Raw genomic sequence first — 23,633 nt, forward strand, 5'->3', positions numbered from 1 at the left:
TGCTTCCTCCTCCTACACTTGCGACAGAGGCAGTTGAGACATTGGCGCCGGGTGGGGAACTTGGTGCAGCCGTTGGTTCGGTTAGCCAGAACGATAGCCACCACCCCTGGGAGGCAGATGGCAGGTCCAATGGCGATGAGAGGGATCCCGCCCAGGGTCTCTCCCTTCATGCCCGACATGGTGAACATGAAGCCGAAGAACAGTAAAGGGCTGCTGATGGCTACCACCATCCCCGTGCGGTGGTTAATGTCGTCGACCCTCATGGTGTCCAGCCCTCCACTTCACTGAGTTCGCTCACTTCGAGATGGTACACTCCTCACAGTCCTCTTGTAACACTGTATTCCAGAGTCTGTTGGTGTACACAAATCAATACAGAAATAAAGCTGGTAAAATCTACCATGATAGGTTAGGACATAATAGTAGAAAAGAGATCTCAATACAGCAATACATTCTCATCCCAAATCCAGCCCAAACCAATCTGTGACCTCCCCACATACAGGAAAGCCCCCTACTACAGTGGTACAAGGATAAACTGTCCCAGCAGGAGATGATTGCTTTTATAGTGAATGAGCACACGTCACAACATCATGGTAAATGAATGCCGCAGTAACATGTGTAGCACCACAAGACTTCTGGAAGCCACTCACATGACGGGATATGTCGGGCGCATGCAAGCTGTCGATCACTCAAATGGCATTGAGTATCTAATTAACACACTTTTCAAACAACCAGGCATGTCATGCCTTCAACTCTCTTTCTTAGCTATTACACAGCACTAGTTTGGGTTGTACTTACCTTCTCCACTTCATAACAAATGGTGGTAAGCAACTGCCATATTCACTGAAGTATGAACTTTCCCCTGTCAAATAGTCAATTGCAGTTTTCCTTTGCAATTGTTAAAGGAATTTTATATCTTGATGATAATAATCAATAAGCCTTGACTTATTCCCACGGTTTGTAAGACAATGGGTTAAATAATTAGGCAAGGACTCAGCTTTCTGTAAAAGGTTCATTCGGCTTCAATTCTGTTCATATTTTATGAATTCTTCATTCAATGGAAAGGCTGGGTATAGTTGGTCTGTGCTGCATCGCCTGATGAAGTCTGTCTAGATATAACTGTGGTTGGTTGTGAGTTTGGAGACAGTCTAGGGAGGTTGAAGATGGACATGTACCCTTTAAAACGGGATCTGACTTACTAGAGGTGGAATGAAAGTCATCCCGAACACTTCCATCTGCTCTGTGGTTCTAGCCAAGAGACACAGTGTGCCTTACCCAAACCACAAACAAATATATAGAGAAGGAGTTCAGCTCTCTGGGTCTAACCTTGGTCCAAGAGATGACGATACCTCCTATGAACCTAATTCTGGACTTTGATTTAAATGGCTTCCGGGTATGTCCTGACCCCCATTTCAAGGGAAGATGGGTTTTTTTTTTACCGGAACCCCTGGCTGACCCAACAACACTGTAAAGGACATCGGTCAAGATTCTACTAGTGAGAGAGGAGAACGCCAGTTCCCCCAGTGCTGTCTGATGCATATGGGGGAGTCGGAGATGGTCCTTCAATGGTCTCGTATTTGAGTGATACTTGATAGAAGGGTGGTAGCAAAACCAGCCCCTTGCTGTAAATCAAAACTGGGTATGTCCCTTTGCTTGTGCATGGGGAGTCATCCTTGGGGTACCAAAATGTTCTGGAAAAATACACTGAAAGGGTCATGGGTTCATTGATGTTCATGCAACTAAAGAGAGCCTGGTTTGATTGCCACTGTAATGTTTTCTTTATCATGCTTTACTCTGAAGTCAATGGCAGTATCGCTCTAACAACTCTGACCTACAGATGTAGGATCTTTAATTTGAGACAGTTTGCTACAGCAGGAAAATATCCTGCAGCAAGAGGAAATTAGAATTATTATGTGGATTATAATTAATGGACATTTTTGTAGGGGTTGACACATCAAGTCTGAAATTTCAAAGTGGAAATTACAAACTTCAGAAGCCTTTTTAAACCTCACATACACCACAAGTTTTTAATTTCCTGCATTGCAGGAACGTTCTCCTGCAACAGGGTGATCAAATAAAGATCCTACATCTGCATCAAACCTTTTATTTTTTTCACTTTTTCCTAATATGCTGTAAGAGTCAAAGTCCAAAAGTAAGATATATATATATATATACTTCTCATAGAGAAGCTGTACACACACAGAGGAGACATACACTGATAAAGGTGGAGGGGCCATTCTCCTAATCTAACTGCTATTGGGGTTGTGTCCGCTCTCGTCAACCTTCTGTGGTTTCTTTGGCACTCACCGTGGCGAGTGCCAACTTCCTGCAAAGAACGGAACACTTGGGTTAGGTTGCACCAAAGACATTTTATTAGTGTGTGGTTTAGATAGAAGCTGCAGGTTGGATTACTGTACACTTGGTGGCCTCGGAATTCCGCCTGATATAAGTCTATATTGTGCAAATCCTCATGGACTCTGTTGAAAGGCTTATCAGTTTACGAAACTATCTCTGCAGATGACACTGTTAATGATGCATCATTTGGGGCCTGTGTAATTTAAATTACTCTGGTTTAAAAACAATTCCCAATGCATTTCATAGACAGGACTGATGCATATTTTTCGTTGGATGATGCCAATTCTTATGATATGCTACTAAAATAAATCACTATTGATTTATGCTTCGGCGCGTTCTGTACACATGTAAAGCCGTCACAGCGTATCTGATTTGGAGTAGATCTTATTTCAATCAGATCCAAATGCAAAGACAACACACATCAGTTTCAATGGCGAAAAGTCCACTTTAAACAGGGTTTACGTCAAGCTTTTATGTCCTCTGTACTTGGAATATAAAAGCCAATGGTCAGTTGGAAATAAATTCATAATTATAATAAGAAAAGAGAGACATTTCAGATGGGCATGTCAGTGGTTTTATTTGATGAGTGACATAAAACATCCGTATTTTTCATATTTTTCATGTCTTGAGTATTTCGACACTGTCTGTCATCAGAAAATATTCATGTTGTAAGCCAAAGACTGGGTGTTCATTTACAACCCAGTACGGGGAATGGAGGGAACACTCAAATATATTTGGCTGTAGTACTACTGTCAGGAGAACACACTATTTCTGTTCATTGATTTATGTATTGATGGCAACTTACACACTAGTTGATCTACTCTGTTACACTCTGCATCACATACGAAGGAATGATTTTGTGGATGTGTTGATAAAGTCCACTATATTTCAGAAGACATTGATATAGTTTGCTTAACAAATTGATGATCAAGACAGTTGACTATACTGTATCACTAACTATTGATAATACATCAGATTATAACTATGTCAAACATTTCAGCTTGTATTTTAAGTGTAATGACTAATGATTGAAAAAGCCCTCTGGAGCAATAATGTTTGATGATAGCTAAGATTTCACACTTTACAGTTTGTCCTAGCCACTGTGCTTCTACATCTGCATGGCTTGCTCTTTGGGGTTTTAGGCTGGGTATCTGTAAGCGCTTTGTGACAACTGCTGGTGTAAAAAGCTCTTTATAAAATACAATTGATTGAGGACCTGCTTATGCCCTGGGGACAGTGGTAGAATGGCCATATGGTGACACCAGTTTATAATGCTGCAACCACATCCAAACAGAAAACTCATTATCATTTACTGTTTATGACAAGGCATTTACCATTATAGTAAAAAGCATATGGATACATAATACAGAGTTTCCTTCATTTTGGATGAATGTAAAACATTTAGTAAGCAATTGTGTGTAGCATATTTTGCACAATGTATCAGAGAAATCAGTGATGATAAATATTCCCTGTTTTGTTTCCTCCTCCAGCCCCGTAGATGTCACTCACACACTCAGCCAAGGGGGGAAGTAGTTACAGTTGTCGTTGACTGTTTTCTTCTTCATGAGTTTTGGCTGTGTCCTCCATGGTGTCATTGTAGTGAAGTTGAATATCAAGAAAATAAGAACTAGCTCTTCTTAATCATGACTGGTTACACAGCAGACGAAAAGCTCCGCGTAGAGCAGATTTCAAACCTCAGGAGGAAATGGCTGAAGGACCAAGAGCTCAGTCCCAGAGAGCCGGTGCTGCCAAAGACAGCCCCCGGGCCGGTGGCAAAATTCTGGGCTGGCTTTCTGGAACCGAAGACCCTGTGGAGGCTTTACGTGAGTTCATCATTTTGCAATTTCATTCTAATATATCTCAACGAACAACGCTGTGTGAATTGGATTAGAATGACTAACTAGCTAGTATTTGTGATAGCTACGTGCTATGTTTTTGTTTTGAGACGTCGGTGTTACTGTTTACTAGCTAGCCTAGCCAGTTGCATGGGTCGTCACTAGTTACCATAGCCACATAGTTGCATGTTGACGCTCGTGACAGACTGGTTGACTAGTATTCTCATGCTTGGTGTGATGCCAGTCATCTGTGTCACAGCCAACCTGAATGTAACATAGCTACTGGCATCACGTCCCCTTTGTGTTGCTCTCTTTCCAGACCTACAAAGCCTACACTGGTGGAGTGTTCGCCTTGACCCGGTTGCTGATCCCTGCCTGGGTTGTGCATTATTACGTGAAGTATCATGTTGCTGTAAGTTCAGTCAATTCAACACCAACAATAATGTTGTCTTTTCATTCATGTAGTGATGTTGTTAGGAAAACCTGTTCCTGGAGTGTAAGAGGATTTTGGCCCAACCAGACTCCACCTGGATTCTTCCAACCACTTCACAGGCCTAATTGGTTAAATTCATAACACCAGGCCTCCCAGCTCTAAATCAAACATGAAATGCCAGGCTGTGTCACTCAAAAATCAGCATTGCTAATGCTTTCCCCTGACCTACTACCAAGACAGACTGGTCTTGATTTAAAAGGCTGAGACCTAATGTTCAAGAGGACTGATAATGTGTTTGACCCTGGCTGTTCAAGGTTTATTGTGCTCCGATTTATGAAATGTTATTATACAGTAGTGGATTGCAGTTTTTAGCCCTGTGTGTTGTTGTTCATTCACTATACCTGCTCTATTAAAAGTTGTATCATGCATGTGTCATAGAAGAGTCTTCAATTCAATCTAAAACATTGACCTGTCCTGCTTGTGTGTTTGTCACAGAAAAAGCCCTATGGCATCGTGGAGCTGAAGCCCAGACTGTTCCCTGTAAGTACATCTTATGTGTTGTTATAGGAACATGATTAAGCCTAGTCCTGGATGTAAAAAGCACATACAATGAAGAATCTCTATTGTAAGTGCTTTTTAGTCCAGACTACGATTAATCTGTGTCTGTGAACTGTCTCTTAGTGTTACAGTGGATTCACTGCCCACTGGGCAAAAACAGGTTGAAACATACATTGTTTCCATGTCATTTCAATTGAAAAATGTAAATGTCAACAAGGAAAACTGATTGGTTTTGCAAAAGTCATTAACGTAAGGGAATTTTGTATTTTTTTTCACCCAACTTTTAACCTAAATGACTGGGTGACATTTTTGGTTGATTTCACAATGAATTCATATTAGTTGACAACTCAACCAAATGTAAATCAAAAGTAGATGTTGAACTGCCATCTGTACCCAGTGGGTGGGCAGAAGGGTTGGGTTAAATACGGAAGACACTTCAGTTGAACACACTTCAGTTGAACACACTTCAGTTGAACACACTTCAGTTGAACACACTTCAGTTGAACACACTTCAGTTGAACACACTTCAGTTGAACACACTTCAGTTGAACACACTTCAGTTGAACACACTTCAGTTGAACACATTTCAGTTGAACGACTGACTAGGTATCCCCCTTTCCTTTTGTCTTGATGATTGGACAAGATGGCGCCGACCAGAGAGGGTCGCCTCACTTCTAGTTCTTAGGCAACTTTGCAGTGTTTTGTTTTTTTATGTATTATTTCTTACATTGTTAGCCCAGAAAATCTTAAGTGTTATTACTTACAGCTGGGAAGAACTACTGGATATCAGACTTAGATGTGTGTATTAGGTAGTTGTTGGGGAATTGCTAGATTACTTGTTAGATATTGCTGCATTGTCGGAACTAGAAGCACAAGCATTTCGCTACATTCGCATTAACATCTGCTAAACATGTGTATATGTGACCAGTAAAATGTGATTTATTGCTTATAGATTTATTTACACATGCATGTGACACAATTGTGCACTTTGGCAGTTTACAGTAAAGAACTGAATTGCAGTGCAGCTTATATATAAACTGCACTGCAATTGTGGCCTACTACGGTAACACAAAATGTATTTTAGCAGATGCTTTTTCCCAAAGCGACTTAGTCATGCGTGCATCAATTTTGCATATGCGCAGTCCTGGGAATCGAACGTTACAATAGTCATGCTCTACCAACTGAGCTACAATTGACCACCAAAGCCCTGGATTCCCAGACCGCTTTCCTAGACCTTGTAATGAAAGAGTAGGGACATCTAGCAACTGACTCTTTCATTATCTGTACATTTTCCCTGTCTGTGTTCAGGGCGACACCATCTTGGAGACGGGAGAGTTTGTTCCTGACCTCCCAGAGAGCCATGGTCACCACTGAAGAAGACACAGTTGAAAGAATTGCACAATGTCTTTTTGTCCCTGCCCTGTTGTAAAAACTTTATGTCATTAAATAATATTTACAATACTAATACATGTCAGAGATGTATATTTGAACAAGAATGTGGGTGAAAGAGTGCTGCATTTATTTGAGTAAATCAGATCCGGTGTTTCAATCCAATTTTCTTTGTCACATGCGTCGAATACGACAGGTGTAGACCTTACAGTGAAATGCTTACTTATGAGCCCTTAACCAACAAAGCAGTTTTAAAAAATACGGATAAGAATAAGAAATAAAAGTAACAATTAATTAAAGAGCAGCAGTAAAATAACAATAGCGAGAATATACAGGGGGGTACTGGTTAGTTGAGGTAATATGTACATGTAGGTAGAGTTATTAAAGTGACTATGCGTAGATGATAACAACAGAGTAGCAGTGGTGTAAAAGAGGGGGGGCAACGCAAATAGTCCGGGTAGCCATTTGATTAGGTGTTCAGGAGTGTTATGCAGTAGAAGCTGTTTAGAAGCTTCTTGTACCTAGACTTGGTGCTCTGGACCTGCTTGCTGTGCGAGAGCAGAGAGAACAGTCTGACTAGGGTGGCTGGAGTCGTTGACAATTTTTAGGGCCTTCCTGGTATGGAGGTCCTGGATGGCAGGAAGCTTGGCCTCAGTGATGTACTGGGCTGTTCACACTACCCTCTGTTTAAACGTTTAAAATAATAGCTTTGCAAACGATTTGACACAAGTAACCAAACTCACAATCAGAGTTGATGTTTGTATATTATGGATGGCTATGGTTTATTAGTACCCCACTGTCTAATTTATGTCCATATTACGTTTATTTCCAGCTAATTCATCCTCTGTGCTAAAAGTTACTGACAATAGGTGGCGCACGAGACCATAAAGAAAGTACTTCATTCCAAAGCGGAAGGTAAACACCCTCCAGTATACCATAATCCTTTGCGTTTTTTATTATTTTAAATGGAGCGTTACATCACGGTATGAAACAGGAGGCCAACGCCAAAGAGTGTGGTAAACAACAACAACATTAATTTACTTCTCTTTAGTACACATGGAAATAATAAAATATGAAAAAGTTATATGAGAGGTCTTGAGTGTTGTCGCCGACAGGATTCCTAGACATTTGCCTCAGATCCCCGGCTTTTTTTTTTTGGTAAGCAAAGGGACGAAAGATGGCTAGCTGGAAGCTGGCTAGCTGAAAGCTATTTTGCTAATTTACCCAAGCTGTCATTCATCACAATTCAGACTCACAAACATGTCATGAATACATAATTACTTGTCAGGATTATCGGTCAGAGATTGGGGCCAAAGTCAACCATTATGAGTGTTCACTGTCCAACCCTAGATGAGTCAGAACAGCTAACGTAGCTGCTAATGTTATCTATCAAGCTAGCTAACGTTAATCTTACCAAGTAAAAGACACGTTCAAGTAATATAACGTTACATGGGAAGTTATTGGGCTTTATTATAATTTCACAACTGTAGTGGGGTAATTGTAAGATTCTGTTGAAATTGGTTGACACTCATTTTGCCATCTATGGTCAATGTGGCTAAATGGCTCTGACACAGTCAGCTGTGACCCCTGTAACGTTCCAATCTTTATATTATCATCGTTTTCTGATTATGTAACACATTGGATAATGACAACATGTTTAGATGCTCGTCTTACAAAATTCTTACCTGTTTGCATTAATACCTTTAAAATGATTTGTAAGGGTGTGTTGATGAAAGAGTTGTCTCTGCATCTGCCAATGGGCCTAGCTAGTGACAGTATATTACAGAAAATAACGTTTGAACAAAGTCAGTGCTGTGTTGTGTCCCTTCTTTATTGAAAACACTGTTTAACACGGGGCAATATTTTCTTCCCTAGACCATCACTATGGCAGCAGCAAAGATGACCTTAAGGCTTCTCAAGAAGAGTGCCCCGGACAAGACCTCTGAGGTTTTGTCTGCCGAGGCGTCTCCAGACTCTAAGTGCCCCATCTGTCTGGACCGATTCAACAACATGGCCTACCTCGATCTCTGCTTGCACAAGTTCTGCTTCCGCTGCATCCACGAGTGGTCCAAGAACAAAGCCGAGTGCCCGCTATGCAAGCAGCCATTCAACTCTATCTATCACAGTATACAATCAGAGAAGGACTTCAAGAAGTATGACCTGCAGCCCACGGAGAACGGTTCCTTTGGGAGTTTTGCAGGGGAACGGTTCCGCTACCGCACCACGCTGACGGGGGCGCGTCGGCAGGACCAGAGAAGGACATCCCCTCCCCCCGACAACGGGGTCATGTTCGAGGCCCTAACGGGGGCTTCCCCCCCTCCTCGGCAGGACCGAGGCCTCCGTCGCATGATGGCGCGCCTGGCGGCCAGAAGGCAGGCAGAAAGCGAGGGCCGGACCGTGCGCAGCCTCCGTGAGCAGGAGATGATCAAGTTCAGACGGGCGCTCTACCGGCGAGGGGTGCGAGTGCGGAGCATGCGGGACGGCGGCCGTTCCCGGGACATCTCAGCGGAGTTCTTCCAGAGGAACCCGGCCTGCCTGCACCGCCTGTTGCCCTGGCTGAAGAGAGAGCTGGTGGTGCTGTACGGTGCTCACGGCTCTCTGGTCAACATTGTGCAGCACATCATCATGTCCCGCATCACCCGCTATGACATGGAGGACCGGGCCATCCAGGAGGAGCTGCAGCCCTTCCTCCAGGCCCGCACCGATCACTTCCTGCACGAGTTTGTCAACTTCGCCCGAGCACCCTTCAACATGGAAGCCTACGACCAGCATGCCACCTACGACTGCCCTGCGCCGTCCTCGGACGAGGGCAGCAGCTCCAACTCCTCAGTGATCGCCATCTCCGAGGATGAGGAGGGGGGCGATTCTGTGGAGCTGGACCCCCCGGGGGACCCCATGTCCGGGCTTGCCCTGAGCCAGTCAACATGGGACGACGAGACGCCCGGACCTTCGTACTCCACAACAGAACCCACCAGGGCCCTGCTGCTATCAATCAGAGACTCAGACTCAGAGAGCAGTTTGGGGGAGGAGTGCGGAGCAGTGTCACAGCCAAAGGCCCCTCGCCTGACTGCAGGCTCTGCTCGGGTGAAAACCGACAAGGATGGACCGGCGTGTACCTCCTCTGGCGATGAGGATTGCATCATCGTGGGCTTTGTAAAGCCCCTAGCTGAAAGGACTCCAGAGCTGGTCAAGCTGTCCTCTGACTCAGAGGAGTCTGTTCTGGAGGAGAGCAAAGACGAAGTGCCCAGGCTGCTTCAACACATCCGCTTCACCAGCCTTAGTCCCGCCTCCTCTCAAGGCCTATGTCCTGGGAGGGCAGAGGGGATGGAAAGGGAGCAAGATGTATCGTGCTCCAAGGAGAGACGTAACACCTCACCCTCAATTAGACGTGAGACATCCAGTAAGTCAGCAAGCAAAAACAGCGGACAAACTGAGAAAGACGGCAGGAGATGTCAAAGTCGCGATAGATCTAGAGAGAGGCCACGGTCGAGAAGCAGAGACCGGAGGAGGAGGTCCAGGAGTGCCGACCGCAGCCGCTCGACCAAGAGCCCGGCCATCTCCATCAACAGCGATAGCACTCTGTCCAGAGGCAGGAGGCAGTCGCGCTCCCAAAGCCGCGACCGCTCCCACACTAAAGGAGAGAAGAAGAGTGACAATAAAGATGGCAGCCGATCAGGCCGCAGCCACGACTCATCGTCGCACTCCTATCACTGGCACTATTACAGCCGGGAGAGTGAGAAGGACAGCAGCGCCACACTCTACACAGAGAGGAGGTCCTACTACTCCAGCTCACACAGGAACATCGATTGCAGGTCCCCATACGGGAGCCAGAGTCCTGATTCCCTCCGGCGGGATAAGAGGCGCTCCAGAAGTCGTTCCAGCACGTGTTCGCCGTCCGGTGCTCACAGGAAGTCTCGTCACGAGAAGCCCAGCGGGAAGAGAAAGTACAAATCGAGACACCTGGAGGAACCTGACCCCAAAGACAAGTCTTCCAACGCCCTTGACGAGCCTCCCTCCTCCACCACCTCGTCCTGTGCGAAAGACAAGAAGAAGAAGAGCAAAGAGAAGCGTCACAGGAAGTCCAAGGAGAAGTCGGGGAGGAAAAGGAGCAGGAGCCTCAGCGTGGAGATCATCTATGAGGGCAGCTCCTCAGAGCAAACTAGGAAGCACCAGAAGAAGAAGAAGAAGAAGCACAAGAAGGGCAAGAGGCACAGGAGCAAAGAGCGCACAGGGTCCGGGAAACACTCGCCCACTGTCATCACCATAGACAGCGACAGTGACCAACATACTGCCGCAGGCGCTAACGATGCTAACCACACCTGCCCGGTAAGCAGCAGCACTAGCAACTACGTGCTAGTACCTAGCACAACCACCACAACAGGCAACCCTGCAGACTCTGGCCTGCTGGAGTCCATGTTACAAGACTGGGAACAGCAGATTCCACCTGTGGGTCTGGACAGTGGAGTGTTGGAGGTCAAGCCTCCTCTAACTGCTGCTGCTACTACTGACACACCCACACATAGTGAGGGGGTTCTGTCCCAATCTGCCTCTGCGGATGAGGTGAACTCTCATAGCCCTTCAAATGACAACACAAGTCATTCTTTGGAAGAATCATAATGCTGGTGGGTAGGAAGACATTTTATTTACCTTTAAAAGTTAGTTTTACACATCACTATGCAGGATATTTGATATGTACTGTTCTGCCAAAAGGTGCTCTTTCATTTGGGATTTGCCACTTTGCTGTATGAGGTTAAAAAAAAAGAGTAAAATATTGGGGTTTATTTGTCTTATTTACAGTGGCTGTCTGTAAGGCCTACATTTAAAAGTATTTGTATAAAATACTTCCAACTAATTTCTTATCAGTCATTCATTTCTATGCATCAATCTCAGGGATAACATGGGCTATAAAGCTGATGTAGTTTGTACCGTTGTGTTGAAACCAAACACCTTTTCTACCTGCTGCTCATGTAGTCTGATGGAAAACTGCTCTTAATACTAGTTTATAAATCAATATGGGAAAGACTGTTGTAACTGTGGTGTTGTAAATAGTAATAAACGTTTCTAAACTGAAATCAACAGCTGATATGACCTCCTGAATAAGTCAGCATTGGCCAGTAGCTCTTAGTTGGAGGCCACATATGTAATGGTTTCTGCCTGAGTGTGCATCCTTTCATGTGGATGGCATGAGAGTTCTAGACCCTTACAGATGCTGCTACGATTAAGATGCTAACACATTACTCAAGCTGATTCTAGTGTGATAAATGAACATCAACTTGCCAATGGTGCAATAACAAAATGATTGAAAGTAAAACGTATCATGTGTTTATGTCCCCATTAGATTAGGCTTCTTATCTGAGTGGGCGCGGCTGCTTTTCATTTGAGATTTGATAAGATGATGCTAAACTGTAGGGTCAAGACTACAGTGGCGATTTTAGCATGTAAATCTTGGTGGGGCAAACTAAATATTTTTTTTAGGTGCATGCCAGCAAAGACACAACACTAAACAATACATGAATTGCACTATAACGGCGACAAGCGGTGCCCACAAACTGTTAGGGACTACATAAAGCTGTCCCAACAGCAGAGCTTTCTTTTCAGCACCATGAAGTGAATCCTTACCACCGCTGCACCTGGCTATCAGCGGAACCTTGTCTGGCAGCGAAACAGGGAGAATTGCTTGGGAAAGCTTGGCGAGTTCATGTTCCCATGGGATATCGGTTACTGCTAAGGAGTACTGTCCGCATTGATAGCTGTGCTTGCTCTGGACCATGTGAGGAAAACCTGCATGGAACTGCCATACTTCGCTGAGGGAATATCTACTAAGTGGTGAGTAACAACAGCGGTGGGGTGCTTCGGGACTATATTGTGTGTCGTAAAAAATTTTTTTGCGCCAACGGGTTAAGTAAACTTGAAATAATTTGGACATGGGTTGTGCATGAATCATTGGGGTTTATTATTTTTTATTTATTTTGATGTGGTGCTTTGAAAATGTAATAATACACATTTTGAACCTTATGTATGTTGTCTTGGTGGAGTCATTTACTGTTTCAATTTAATTGAATGCATGTGAAAGCATATCCATATTCAATAACAGAAACCTATAATCATTCCATCTGAAGTTAATACCCTAGTTGTCATCACCATAGATAGTTTACAATAGGGATTCTTATTGGAGATGTCCTTCTCACCTAACATCCGATGCGGTTGAGATATTCTATGTAAGGTAATATCGCGAGAGTCAAATTCGAACCTGGTGACAGGGTTACATTTGTTTTGCTAAAAATGTGGTGCTCACCTTACCTGAATGACGTGTCGCCACTGCAAGACTAGACCAGGAAACGAAACCGAAATAGGCAAGATTGGCCTGCAGTCAGGAATTGAAACCTACGCGCAAGGTTTTCTAAGCATACGGAGTATTCCTGCATTTGTCTGGCAGCAGCAGGTAAGAACAGTCTCATCTGTTTTTCGAGACACATGAACTTATTACTGGACACTTGGCTATCAAACAACCCCTGTTTACTTACTAAATAAGTCTTTACATGATCGTGTTATAATTTTAGTGTAATAATTCAGGATATTTTGAAATATTATTCAGCCATAACAATTTAGTGTAACATTTTCAGCCTTAGGAATTTGCAATTATGTTAACTTACAAATTGTAATTGCAATGTATGAACTTAAATTACAGCTCATTTCAGCAGAGGTGTATTTAACAGCAGTTTCGTTACTATGGATGTTAACCCTGACTCCCCATACTACATCAACTTGCTTGACAGCAAGTCTCATCCTGAAGATCAAAGAGAATATGTGATGTTTCATGGCTGCTCAAAACAGGGCGCAGAGTTGATTAAGAGGGAAGGCTTCAAACCATCAAGTGCAGATAGAATGCTTGGTGCTGGTGTTTATGTTAGTCGGGACATCCGAAAAGCCTGTAAATACCCTCTTGATGTTCCTGACTCTGAGAAAAGAGTACTAAAAGTCAGAGTGGATGTCGGCAGGGTTAAGGTCATAGACAGGCAGAACCACCCCATGCAGAAGACATGGCACACTGTGCATGGCTTTGACACTGCCTGGGTTCTTCCTAATGTTGGCATAGTACTGTGTAACGAGGAGGAGGACTGTGTCTATGACCCAAAGAAAATCAAAGTCATCGAGGTCATGAAGGTTACTGAAGATAACTTGTAAGTATGAAAAAGACTGCTCTCTTTTCAAGAAACCTACAGGGATAATCCACCCCAAACCATTTAATTATTATGATTGACAGTGTTAAACTGTTTAATAACACTAATATGTGAAAACAGTATTTTTTGGTGAAAAAATGTTTCATTTTGTCGTTATAACAAGGTTGGTAGCAACATATGAAAATCGTTGTAGAAATCCGTTGCAGCTCAAGTCAACTGCAAAATCCACTGTGCAATGCTTTCTTTGGGCAGCTGGCTAGCTAGAAAACGTAGCTACACACAATACTACCAAAGGTTTATAAAACTAACCCAAGATAGACCAGAGCCTGTTGTTTCCAATGGGAGCAAATGAATCATAGTGGGCAGACAAAGCAAGGTGGGCAGAGCCAAGCCTTCTGATTTCACAGAAGGACCACTTAGAAAATAGTTTTTTCACCCGCTGATAAAACATAGGCTTTCACCAAATTGACATCAGTTTCATAATTTTATTTCTGTGGGTGGATTATCCCTTTAAAGATAAAATATCTTACAATTTGAAATGATGTACATAGGCCTACTGAATCCAATATACTTTATGTAAACAAAATGTTCTCCCTGTCTTACAGATCTCAGTATGATCATCTTCAGAGTGGAGTCTCCCCTGAGGACAGCCACGTCTACGTGATGTATCATGGAACATCAAAACAGATTGCTGTGGATATACAGAGAAATGGATTCAAACCTTCCAAAGATGGTATGCTTGGTGCCGGTGTCTACCTCAGTCGAGACATCAGAAAAGCCATCAAATACCCCATTGGTGCTGATGACTCAGACAAGATGGTTCTGAAAGTGAAGGTGAATGTTGGCAAGGTTAAGGTGATAAAATGTCAGAGACACCCCATGCAGAAGACCTGGCACACTGAGCATGGCTTCGACACTGCCTGGGTTCCACCTGGTGTTGGCATGGTGCCGAGCAACCAAGAGGAGGACTGTGTTTTCGACCCAAAGAGAATCAAAGTGTTGGCAATGCTGAAAGTGACCAACTTAAAGAAGTAAGTGATATTGACACAGTCACCTATAACAACTAGACAAAAGTAGTACTATGCTTGCAGACATATAAAGCAATCATAAATCATTTTCCAAGAAAGGCTTGAAAGAGTTATTGATACCAGCACATACGCTATGCTTACCCCTCTTTATGCAGGTTTTGATTGAGACATTTTGTATTTAATTATCTTTCCTCAGTGTAAACCCATGGTTGAACAATCTACTGAAAAACTGATGGTGTTCTGCATTCAGAGGGAGCATCAACTCATGGTCATCAGAAGAGGATGGTGTCAGGTTCACCTAGGGGTCATGAGTGGGGCTGTACCAAATGATTGATGTATTAGAATAATTGATTTTGCTTATGTTGTATTAATAGAAAGGGAGGGGTTATAAGACCCCTCTTTACATTTATAGGGTCCTAGACTACAGATTAACAATATATATACACATTGAGGTTTTAATGTTGTTCCACAGTTGTTTTCTAGTGTTTCTCTCTCTCTCTCTCTCTCTCTCTCTCTCTCTCTCTCTTTCTCTTTTTTTATATATATATATATATATATAAAGAGACCCCTCTGAGAAATGTGTGACTGAGACAGAACTCTGCAGGGGAGTGTAGGAGATAAGACTACTCAGACATTCCACTATAAATAAATTTGGACATTTACTGCTAAGCTTTTAGATAACACTAAAAGCCTTGTTTATATAGCTTTGTATGCATGGTTTTGGTCTCAGGAGTAAAAGGTAATGACATAGGCAGTGACATCACTAAAAGCTGGACTTCGGGTTTGATAAAATAACATGGGACCTTTTCTTTGATGCAGAACTTACTCAGAAACATGCATGCTATGTTCCTGATTGTCAACTTCTGTCTGCAATTGCATTAATAAAGGTTTTTGCATGATTTAATTAAAGATATTGTCATAATGGTAATTTCACCAATGATTGACAAGGAACAAGGAAACGAACCCTAACATTTGGCGAGCTTGCCAGGAGTGAGTGTCACCCAGTTGGCGGACATTCCACACCACGGTGCCAGAGCTCATAGGAAGAAGACGCTATATTTCACAATGGGCCTACTGATGATTTGACATGGCAATCTATATGCAATCAATCATATGACCTTATATCAATTTTTTTTGAAATACAGTCAATCATATTTACTTTATGTCAATAATACATGTGTATCGATGATCATACGTTGTTTTAAAAAAATATATCTTCCTATAATAAATCTGTAAATATTTTCTTAATTCTTTCTTGAACTGCACTGTTGGTTAAGGGCTTGTAAGTAAGCATTTCACGGTAAGGTCTACACATGTTGTATTCGGTGCATGTGACAAATACAGTTTGATTTTATTTATTTTATTTCACCTTTATTTAACCAGGTAGGCCAGTTGAGAACAAGTTCTCATTTACAACTGCGACCTGGCCAAGATAGAGCAAATCAAATGTATTTATATAGCCCTTCTTACATCAGCTGATATTCTCAAAGTGCTGTACAGAAACCCAGCCTAAAACCCCAAACAGCAAGCAATGCAGGTGTAGAAGCACGGTGGCTAGGAAAAACTCCCTAGAAAGGCCAAAACCTAGGAAGAAACCTAGAGAGGAACCAGGCTATGAGGGGTGGCCAGTCCTCTTCTGGCTGTGCCGGGGTGGAGATTATGACAGAACATGGCCAAGATGTTCAAATGTTCATAAATGACCAGCATGGTCAAATAATAATAATAATCATAGTAGTTGTCGAGGGTGCAACAAGTCAGCAACTCAAGAGTAAGTGTCAGTTGGCTTTTTCATAGCCGATCTTTGAGAGTATCTCTACTGCTCCTGCTGTCTCTAGAGAGTTGAAAACAGCAGGTCTGGGACAGGTAGCACGTCCGGTAAACAGGTCAGGGTTACAGCAGGTCTGGGACAGGTAGCACGTCCGGTGAACAGGTCAGGGTTCCATAGCCACAGGCAGAACAGTTGGACACTGGAGCAGCAGCACGGCCAGGTGGACTGGGGACAGCAAGGAGTCATCATTCCAGGTAGTCCTGAGGCATGGTCCTAGGGCTCAGGTCCTCCGAGAGAGAAAGAGAGAAAGAGAGAATTAGAGAGAGTATATTTAAATTCACATAGGACACCGGATAAGACAAGAGAAATACTCCAGATGTAACAGACTGACCCTAGCCCCCCGACACGTAAACTACTGCAGCATAAATACTGGAGGCTGAGACAGGAGGGGTCAGGAGACACTGTGGCCACATCTGATGATACCCCCGGACAGGGCCAAACAGGCAGGATATAACCCCACCCACATTGCCAAAGCACAGCCCCCCACCACAGCCCCACCAAAGTAGTGCGACACAAACAACACAGAGTTACACATGGGATAAACAAACGTACAGTCAATAACAATAGAAAAGTCTATATACAGTGTGTGCAAATGTAGTAAGATTAGGGAGGTAAGGCAATAAATAGGCCATAGTGGCAAAATAATTACAATTTAGCAAATAAACACTGGAATGAAAGATGTGCAGAAGATGAATGTGCAAGTAGAGATACTGGGGTGCAAAGGAGCAAAAAAATAAATGATGATATGGGCATGAGGTAGTTGGGTGGGCTATTTACAGATGGGCTGTGTACAGGTGCAATGATCAGTAAGCTGCTCTGACAGATGATACTTAAAGTTAGTGAGGGAGATATAAGTCTCCAGCTTCAGTGATTTTTGCAATTCGTTCCAGTCATTGGCAGCAGAGAACTGTAAGGAAAGGCGGCCAAAGGAGGAGTTGGCTTTGGGGGTGACCAGTGAAATATACAGTTGAAGTCGGAAGTTTACATACACTTAGGTTGGAGTCATTAAAACTCGTTTTTCAACCACTCCACAAATTTCTTGTTAACAAACTATAGTTTTGGCAAGTAGGTTAGGACAGCGGTCCCCAACCCCCGGGCCGGTACCGGTCCGTGGGTCGTTTAGTACTGGGCCGCAGAGAAAGAATAAATAACTTACATTATTTCCGTTTTATTTATTATCTGAACAATGTTTTATTTTGAAAAATGAACACGGAGCACAGACACCCCCGTGCTTCACGGTTGGGATGGTGTTCTTCGGCTTGTAAGCATCCCCCTTTTTCCTCCAAATATAACGATGGTCATTATGGCCAAACAGTTCTATTTTTGTTTCATCAGACCAGAGGACATTTCTCCAAAAAGTACGACCTTTGTTCCCATGTGCAGTTGCAAACCGTAGTCTGGCTTTTTTTATGGCGGTTTTGGATCAGTGGCTTCTTCCTTGCTGAGCGGCCTTTCAGGTTATGTTGATATAGGACTTGTTTTACTGTGGATATAGATACTTTTGTACCTGTTTCCTCCAGCATCTTCACAAGGTCCTTTGCTCTTGTTCTGGGATTGATTTGCACTTTTCGCACTAAAGTATGTTCATCTCTAGGAGACAGAACGCGTCTCCTTCCTGAGTGGTATGAATTTACGCAGCAGGTTAGGATCATTAAAGTAGAAGTTTAGGAAACTGAGGTTAAGGTTAGGAAAATGGTTAGTGTTTTAAGAAGGAGGTTAGGAGAGAGACTTTGAGTATGCTTTCCGCATGGTTTGTTCAAGACAACTGAGAACTCTGAAAAAACGAGCTCAGACTGGGATGTCAGTGATCTTCATGGCGGAGAAGTCGGAGAGCTAAAACGCTGCAGTCATTTCTAGATGGGATACAGTTTGTCAATTTGACTGAAATAAAATAATTGGGGGGCATTTAGCAAACCCCAACCCTAACACTTTCCCTAACCTGCTACGTTAATTCTCCTAACCTGCTGCTTAAGTTCTCCAAACCCTGCTACGAAAAGGGAATTTTGACAAAAGCTGTATCCCTTCTAGACAAAACCAGTTGATGCCCGAAATTCCGAGTTGGAGGACCGTTCAAAATTATTTCCCAGTTGGAGCGCGTTTTTTCCTAGTTCCTAGTTGTCTTGAACGCACTAAAGTCGGATATATCCTAGTTTCGAGGTACAGGTTGTCTTGAACAAACCAAGTAGCCTAGCCTATTCCGATATGAGGTTTGAGTTGCGAGTGCTACACCGCTTTGAGTTGGCAGTGGCAGTCCAAACTTCATGTAAGGTCAACCATTTAAATAATTTATTTGAGCTAAACAGCATAACACATTTGATCGTAATAATGACAGAATTGCGTTTACTTTCATATTCGTTTTCTCTCAGTTTTTTTTATTTGTGGCCTAGTACCTGCAGTATATTTTAATGGCTTGATTAGGCTAAACGTAATAAAACAATTCCAAATAAGGTAATGAGTTAGAATTGTATGTTTGACAACCTTATAAACGTCCAAAAGTCTTCTGCAAACAATTTGAACTATGTTAAATATGAGAGGCAGGTGGGTTCCGCTACCGCACCATGCTGACGGGGGCGCGTCGGCAGGACCAGAGAAGGACATCCCCTCCCCCCGACAACGGGGTCATGTTCGAGGCCCTAACGGGGGCTCCCCCCCCCTCCTCGGCAGGACCGAGGCCTCCATTGCATGATGGCGCGCCTGGCGGGCAGAAAGCGAGGGCCGGACCGTGCACAGCCTCCGTGAGCAAGAGATGATCAAGTTCAGACGGTCGCTCTACCGGCGAGGGGTGCGAGTGCGGAGCATGCGGGACGGCGGCCGTTCCGGGGACATCTCGGTAGAGTTCTTCCAGAGGAACCCGGCCTGCCTGCACCGCCTGTTGCCCTGGCTGAAGAGAGAGCTGGTGGTGCTGTACGGTGCTCACGGCTCTCTGGTCAACATTGTGCAGCACATCATCATGTCTCGCATCACCCTCTATGACATGGAGGACAGGGCCATTCAGGAGGAGCTGCAGCCGTTCCTCCAGGCCCGCACCGATCACTTCCTGCACGAGTTTGCCAACTTCGCCCGAGCACCCTTCAACATGGAAGCCTACGACAAGCATGCCGCCTACGACTGCCCTGCGCTGTCCTCGGACGAGGGCAGCAGCTCCAACTCCTCTGTGAACGCCATCTCCGAGGATGAGGAGGGGGGTGATTCTGTGGAGCCGGACCCCCCGGGGAACCCCGTGTCCGGGGTTGCCCTGAGCCAGTCAACATGGGACGACGAGACGCCCGAACCTTCGTACTCCACAACAGAACCCACCAGGGCCCTGCTGCTATCAATCAGAGACTCAGACTCAGAGAGCAGTGTGGGGGAAGAGTGCAGAGCAGTGTCACAGCCAATGGCCCCTTGCCTGACTGCAGGCTCTGCTCGGGTGAAAACCGACAAGGATGGACCGGCGTGTACCTCCTCTGGCGATGAGGATTGCATCATCGTGGGCTTTGTAAAACCCCTAGCTGAAAGGAATCCAGAGCTGGTCAAGCTGTCCTCTGACTCAGAGGAGTCTGTTCTGGAGGAGAGCAAAGACGAAGTGCCCAGGCTGCTTCAACACATCCGCTTCACCAGCCTTAGCCCCGCCTCCTCTCAAGGCCAATGTCCTGGGAGGGCAGAGGGGATGGAAAGGGAGCAAGATGTATCGTGCTCCAAGGAGAGACGTAACACCTCACCCTCAATTAGACGTGAGACATCCAGTAAGTCAGCAAGCAAAAACAGCGGACAAACTGAGAAAGACGGCAGGAGATGTCAAAGTCGCGATAGATCTAGAGAGAGGCCACGTTCGAGAAGCAGAGACCGGAGGAGGAGGTCCAGGAGTGCCGACCGCAGCCGCTCGACCAAGAGCCTGGCCATCTCCATCAACAGCGACAGCACTCTGTCCAGAGGCAGGAGGCAGTCGCGCTCCCAAAGCCGCGACCGCTCCCACACTAAAGGAGAGAAGAAGAGTGACAATAAAGATGGCAGCCGATCAGGCCGCAGCCACGACTCATCGTCGCACTCCTATCACTGGCACTATTACAGCCGGGAGAGTGAGAAGGACAGCAGCGCCACACTCTACACAGAGAGGAGGTCCTACTACTCCAGCTCACACAGGAACATCGATTGCAGGTCCCCATACCGGAGCCAGAGTCCTGATTCCCTCCGGCGGGATAAGAGGCGCTCCAGAAGTCGTTCCAGCACGTGTTCGCCGTCCGGTGCTCACAGGAAGTCTCGTCACGAGAAGCCCAGCGGGAAGAGAAAGTACAAATCGAGACACCTGGAGAAACCTGACCCCAAAGACAAGTCTTCCAATGCCCTTGACGAGCCTCCCTCCTCCACCACCTCGTCCTGTGCGAAAGACAAGAAGAATAAGAAGAGCAAAGAGAAGCGTCACAGGAAGTCCAAGGAGAAGTTGGGGAGGAAAAGGAGCAGGAGCCTCAGCGTGGAGATCATCTATGAGGGCAGCTCCTCAGAGGAAACCAGGAAGCACCAGAAGAAGAAGAGGAAGAAGCACAAGAAGCAAAGAGCGCACAGGGTCCGGGAAACACTCGCCCACTGTCATCACCATAGACAGCGACAGTGACCAACATACTGCCGCAGGCGCTAACGATGCTAACCACACCTGCCCGGTAAGCAGCAGCACTAGCGACTACGTGCTAGTACCTAGCACAACCACCACCACAGGCAACCCTGCAGACTCTGGCCTGCTGGAGTCCATGTTACAAGGCTGGGAACAGCAGATTCCACCTGTGGGTCTGGACAGTGGAGTGTTGGAGGTCAAGCCTCCTCTAACTGCTGCTGCTACTACTGACACACCCACACATAGTGAGGGGGTTCTGTCCCAATCTGCCTCTGCGGATGAGGTGAACTCTCATAGCCCTTCAAATGACAACACAAGTCATTCTTTGGAAGAATCATAATGCTGGTGGGTAGGAAGACATTTTATTTACCTTTAAAAGTTAGTTTTACACATCACTATGCAGGATATTTGATATGTACTGTTCTGCCAAAAGGTGCTCTTTCATTTGGGATGTGCCACTTTGCTGTATGAGGTAAAAAAAAAAAAAAAAGTCAAATATTGGGGTTGATTTGTCTGTCAGTGACTGTCTGTAAGGCCTACATTTAAAAGTATTTGTATAAAATACTTCAACTAATTTCTTATCAGTCATTCATTTCTATGCATCAATCTCAGGGATAACATGGGCTATAAAGCTGATGTAGTTTGTACCGTTGTGTTGAAACCAAACACCTTTTCTACCTGCTGCTCATGTAGTCTGATGGAAAACTGCTCTTAATACTAGTTTATAAATCAATATGGGAAAGACTGTTGTAACTGTGGTGTTGTAAATAGTAATAAGCGTTTCTAAACTGAAATCAACAGCTGATATGACCTCCTGAATAAGTCAGCATTGGCCAGTGGCTCTTAGTTGGAGGCCACATATGTAATGGTTTCTGCCTGAGTGTGCATCCTTTCATGTGGATGGCATGAGAGTTCTAGACCCTTAGATGCTGCTACGATTAAGATGCCAACACATTACTCAAGCTGATTCTAGTGTGATAAATGAACATCAACTTGCCAATGGTGCAATAACAAAATGATTCAAAGTAAGAAGTATCATGTGTTTATGTCCCCATTAGATTAGGCTTCTTATCTGAGTGGGCGCGGCTGCTTTTCATTTGAGATTTGATAAGATGATGCTAAACTGTAGGGTCAAGACTACAGTGGCGATTTTAGCATGTAAATCTTGGTGGGGCAAACTCTAAATATTTTTTTTAGGTGCATGCCAGCAAAGACACAACACTAAACAATACATGAATTGCACTATAACGGCAACAAGCGGTGCCCACAAACTGTTAGGGTCTATGTAACCGATGTGAAAAGGCTAGTTAGTTAGCGGTGGTGACCGCTAATGAGACCTGAAGTGGTTGTTCCCCTTGCGTTGCAAGGGCCGCGGCTTTTGTGGCACGATGGGTAACGATGCTTCGTGGGTGTCAGTTGTTGATGTGTGCAAGGGTCCCTGGTTCGAGCCCAGGTTGGGGCGGAGAGAGGGATGCTGTTGACCCGGATCATTGTTTGCTGCGGAAAAGGAGGTCGTCAAAAGGGAGGTGAGTGTAACCGATGTGAAATGGCTAGTTAGTTAGCGGTGGTGCGCGCTAATAGCGATTCAATCAGTGACGTCACACGCTCTGAGACCTGAAGTGGTTGTTGCCCTTGCGTTGCAAGGGCCGCGGCTTTTGTGGCGCGATGGGTAACGATGCTACGTGGGTGTCAGTTGTTGATGAGTGCAAGGGTCCCTGGTTCGAGCCCAGGTTGGGGCAAAGAGAGGGACTGAACCTACACAGTTACATATACATAAAGCTGTCCCAACAGCAGAGCTTTCTTTTCAGCACCATGAAGTGAATCCTTAACCCCCGCTGCACATGGCTATCAGCGGAGCCTTGTCTGGCAGTCAAACAATTAATTCAGCCTCATTTACTGCCTTTTTAAAAAACGTGACTGATATGGCTGACTTGCTTAAACAAATGTGGTTTCTACTGACAATTGAGATGTACAAACTATGGCATAAGGGAACGATGAGCGGATAAGAGGCATTACGTAATTTAGATTAAGGCATTAATTAGCAACTTAAGATGGACGTGGTCAATATAACTATGTGTTCAGCACTTTTGAAATGTACAGTAACAGAATGCCAAACATGGGCTGCTCTTACAGTATTTTCCCTGTACACCAAGTCAGAACCATAGGATAAATAAAGGGGACATATAAGCAAACAATGAAACCTCTTACAATATTAGATGATGACATTTCTCAAAAACACGTTATAAGCTACATGTCCAGCACCACCGAGTCAGAACAGTAACATTAGGAGAAATTAAGAGGTGAAAATAGACCAAATTATTAGGGTGAGGCACATGGGCTACTAACAGCTTACTACACAACATACTTATTATTACTTTCTTAGCTACAGTATACATAACTCCCTTGCATATTACATCATTTATGCAGCAGCATACAAGACA

General features: G+C 44.5%; 3 protein-coding genes across 4 annotated transcripts; all 3 read left to right on the forward strand.

The window, feature by feature from the left end:
- The first annotated feature begins 3,878 nt into the window (after window positions 1-3,878).
- On the forward strand, window positions 3,879-6,643 carry LOC115191698 (NADH dehydrogenase [ubiquinone] 1 beta subcomplex subunit 6). Its single transcript, XM_029749542.1, has 4 exons — window positions 3,879-4,175; window positions 4,507-4,599; window positions 5,116-5,160; window positions 6,487-6,643. Exons 1-4 carry the CDS (start codon window positions 3,996-3,998, stop codon window positions 6,550-6,552), a joined length of 384 nt encoding a protein of 127 aa, XP_029605402.1. The 5' UTR covers window positions 3,879-3,995; the 3' UTR covers window positions 6,553-6,643.
- Window positions 6,644-7,381: 738 nt separating this feature from the next.
- LOC115191699 (E3 ubiquitin-protein ligase Topors-like) lies at window positions 7,382-12,582 on the forward strand. 2 transcript variants are annotated; one of them, XM_029749544.1, is made up of 2 exons: window positions 7,382-7,725; window positions 8,443-12,582. In XM_029749544.1, the coding sequence occupies exon 2, from the start codon at window positions 8,452-8,454 to the stop codon at window positions 11,182-11,184; it is 2,733 nt and encodes a 910-aa protein (XP_029605404.1). In that variant the 5' UTR covers window positions 7,382-7,725; window positions 8,443-8,451; the 3' UTR covers window positions 11,185-12,582. The 2 variants fall into 2 exon arrangements, with proteins under 2 accessions (XP_029605404.1, XP_029605405.1); XM_029749545.1 differs by having other exon boundaries at window positions 7,382-7,583.
- Window positions 12,583-12,950: 368 nt separating this feature from the next.
- On the forward strand, window positions 12,951-15,226 carry LOC115191701 (uncharacterized). Its single transcript, XM_029749547.1, has 4 exons — window positions 12,951-13,009; window positions 13,256-13,748; window positions 14,354-14,779; window positions 14,973-15,226. The coding sequence occupies exons 2-4, from the start codon at window positions 13,297-13,299 to the stop codon at window positions 15,007-15,009; spliced, it is 915 nt and encodes a 304-aa protein (XP_029605407.1). The 5' UTR covers window positions 12,951-13,009; window positions 13,256-13,296; the 3' UTR covers window positions 15,010-15,226.
- The last annotated feature ends 8,407 nt before the right edge of the window (window positions 15,227-23,633 follow it).

This window comes from Salmo trutta, chromosome 4 (assembly GCF_901001165.1).
Source record: "Salmo trutta chromosome 4, fSalTru1.1, whole genome shotgun sequence".
NCBI classification, from domain to species: domain Eukaryota; kingdom Metazoa; phylum Chordata; class Actinopteri; order Salmoniformes; family Salmonidae; genus Salmo; species Salmo trutta.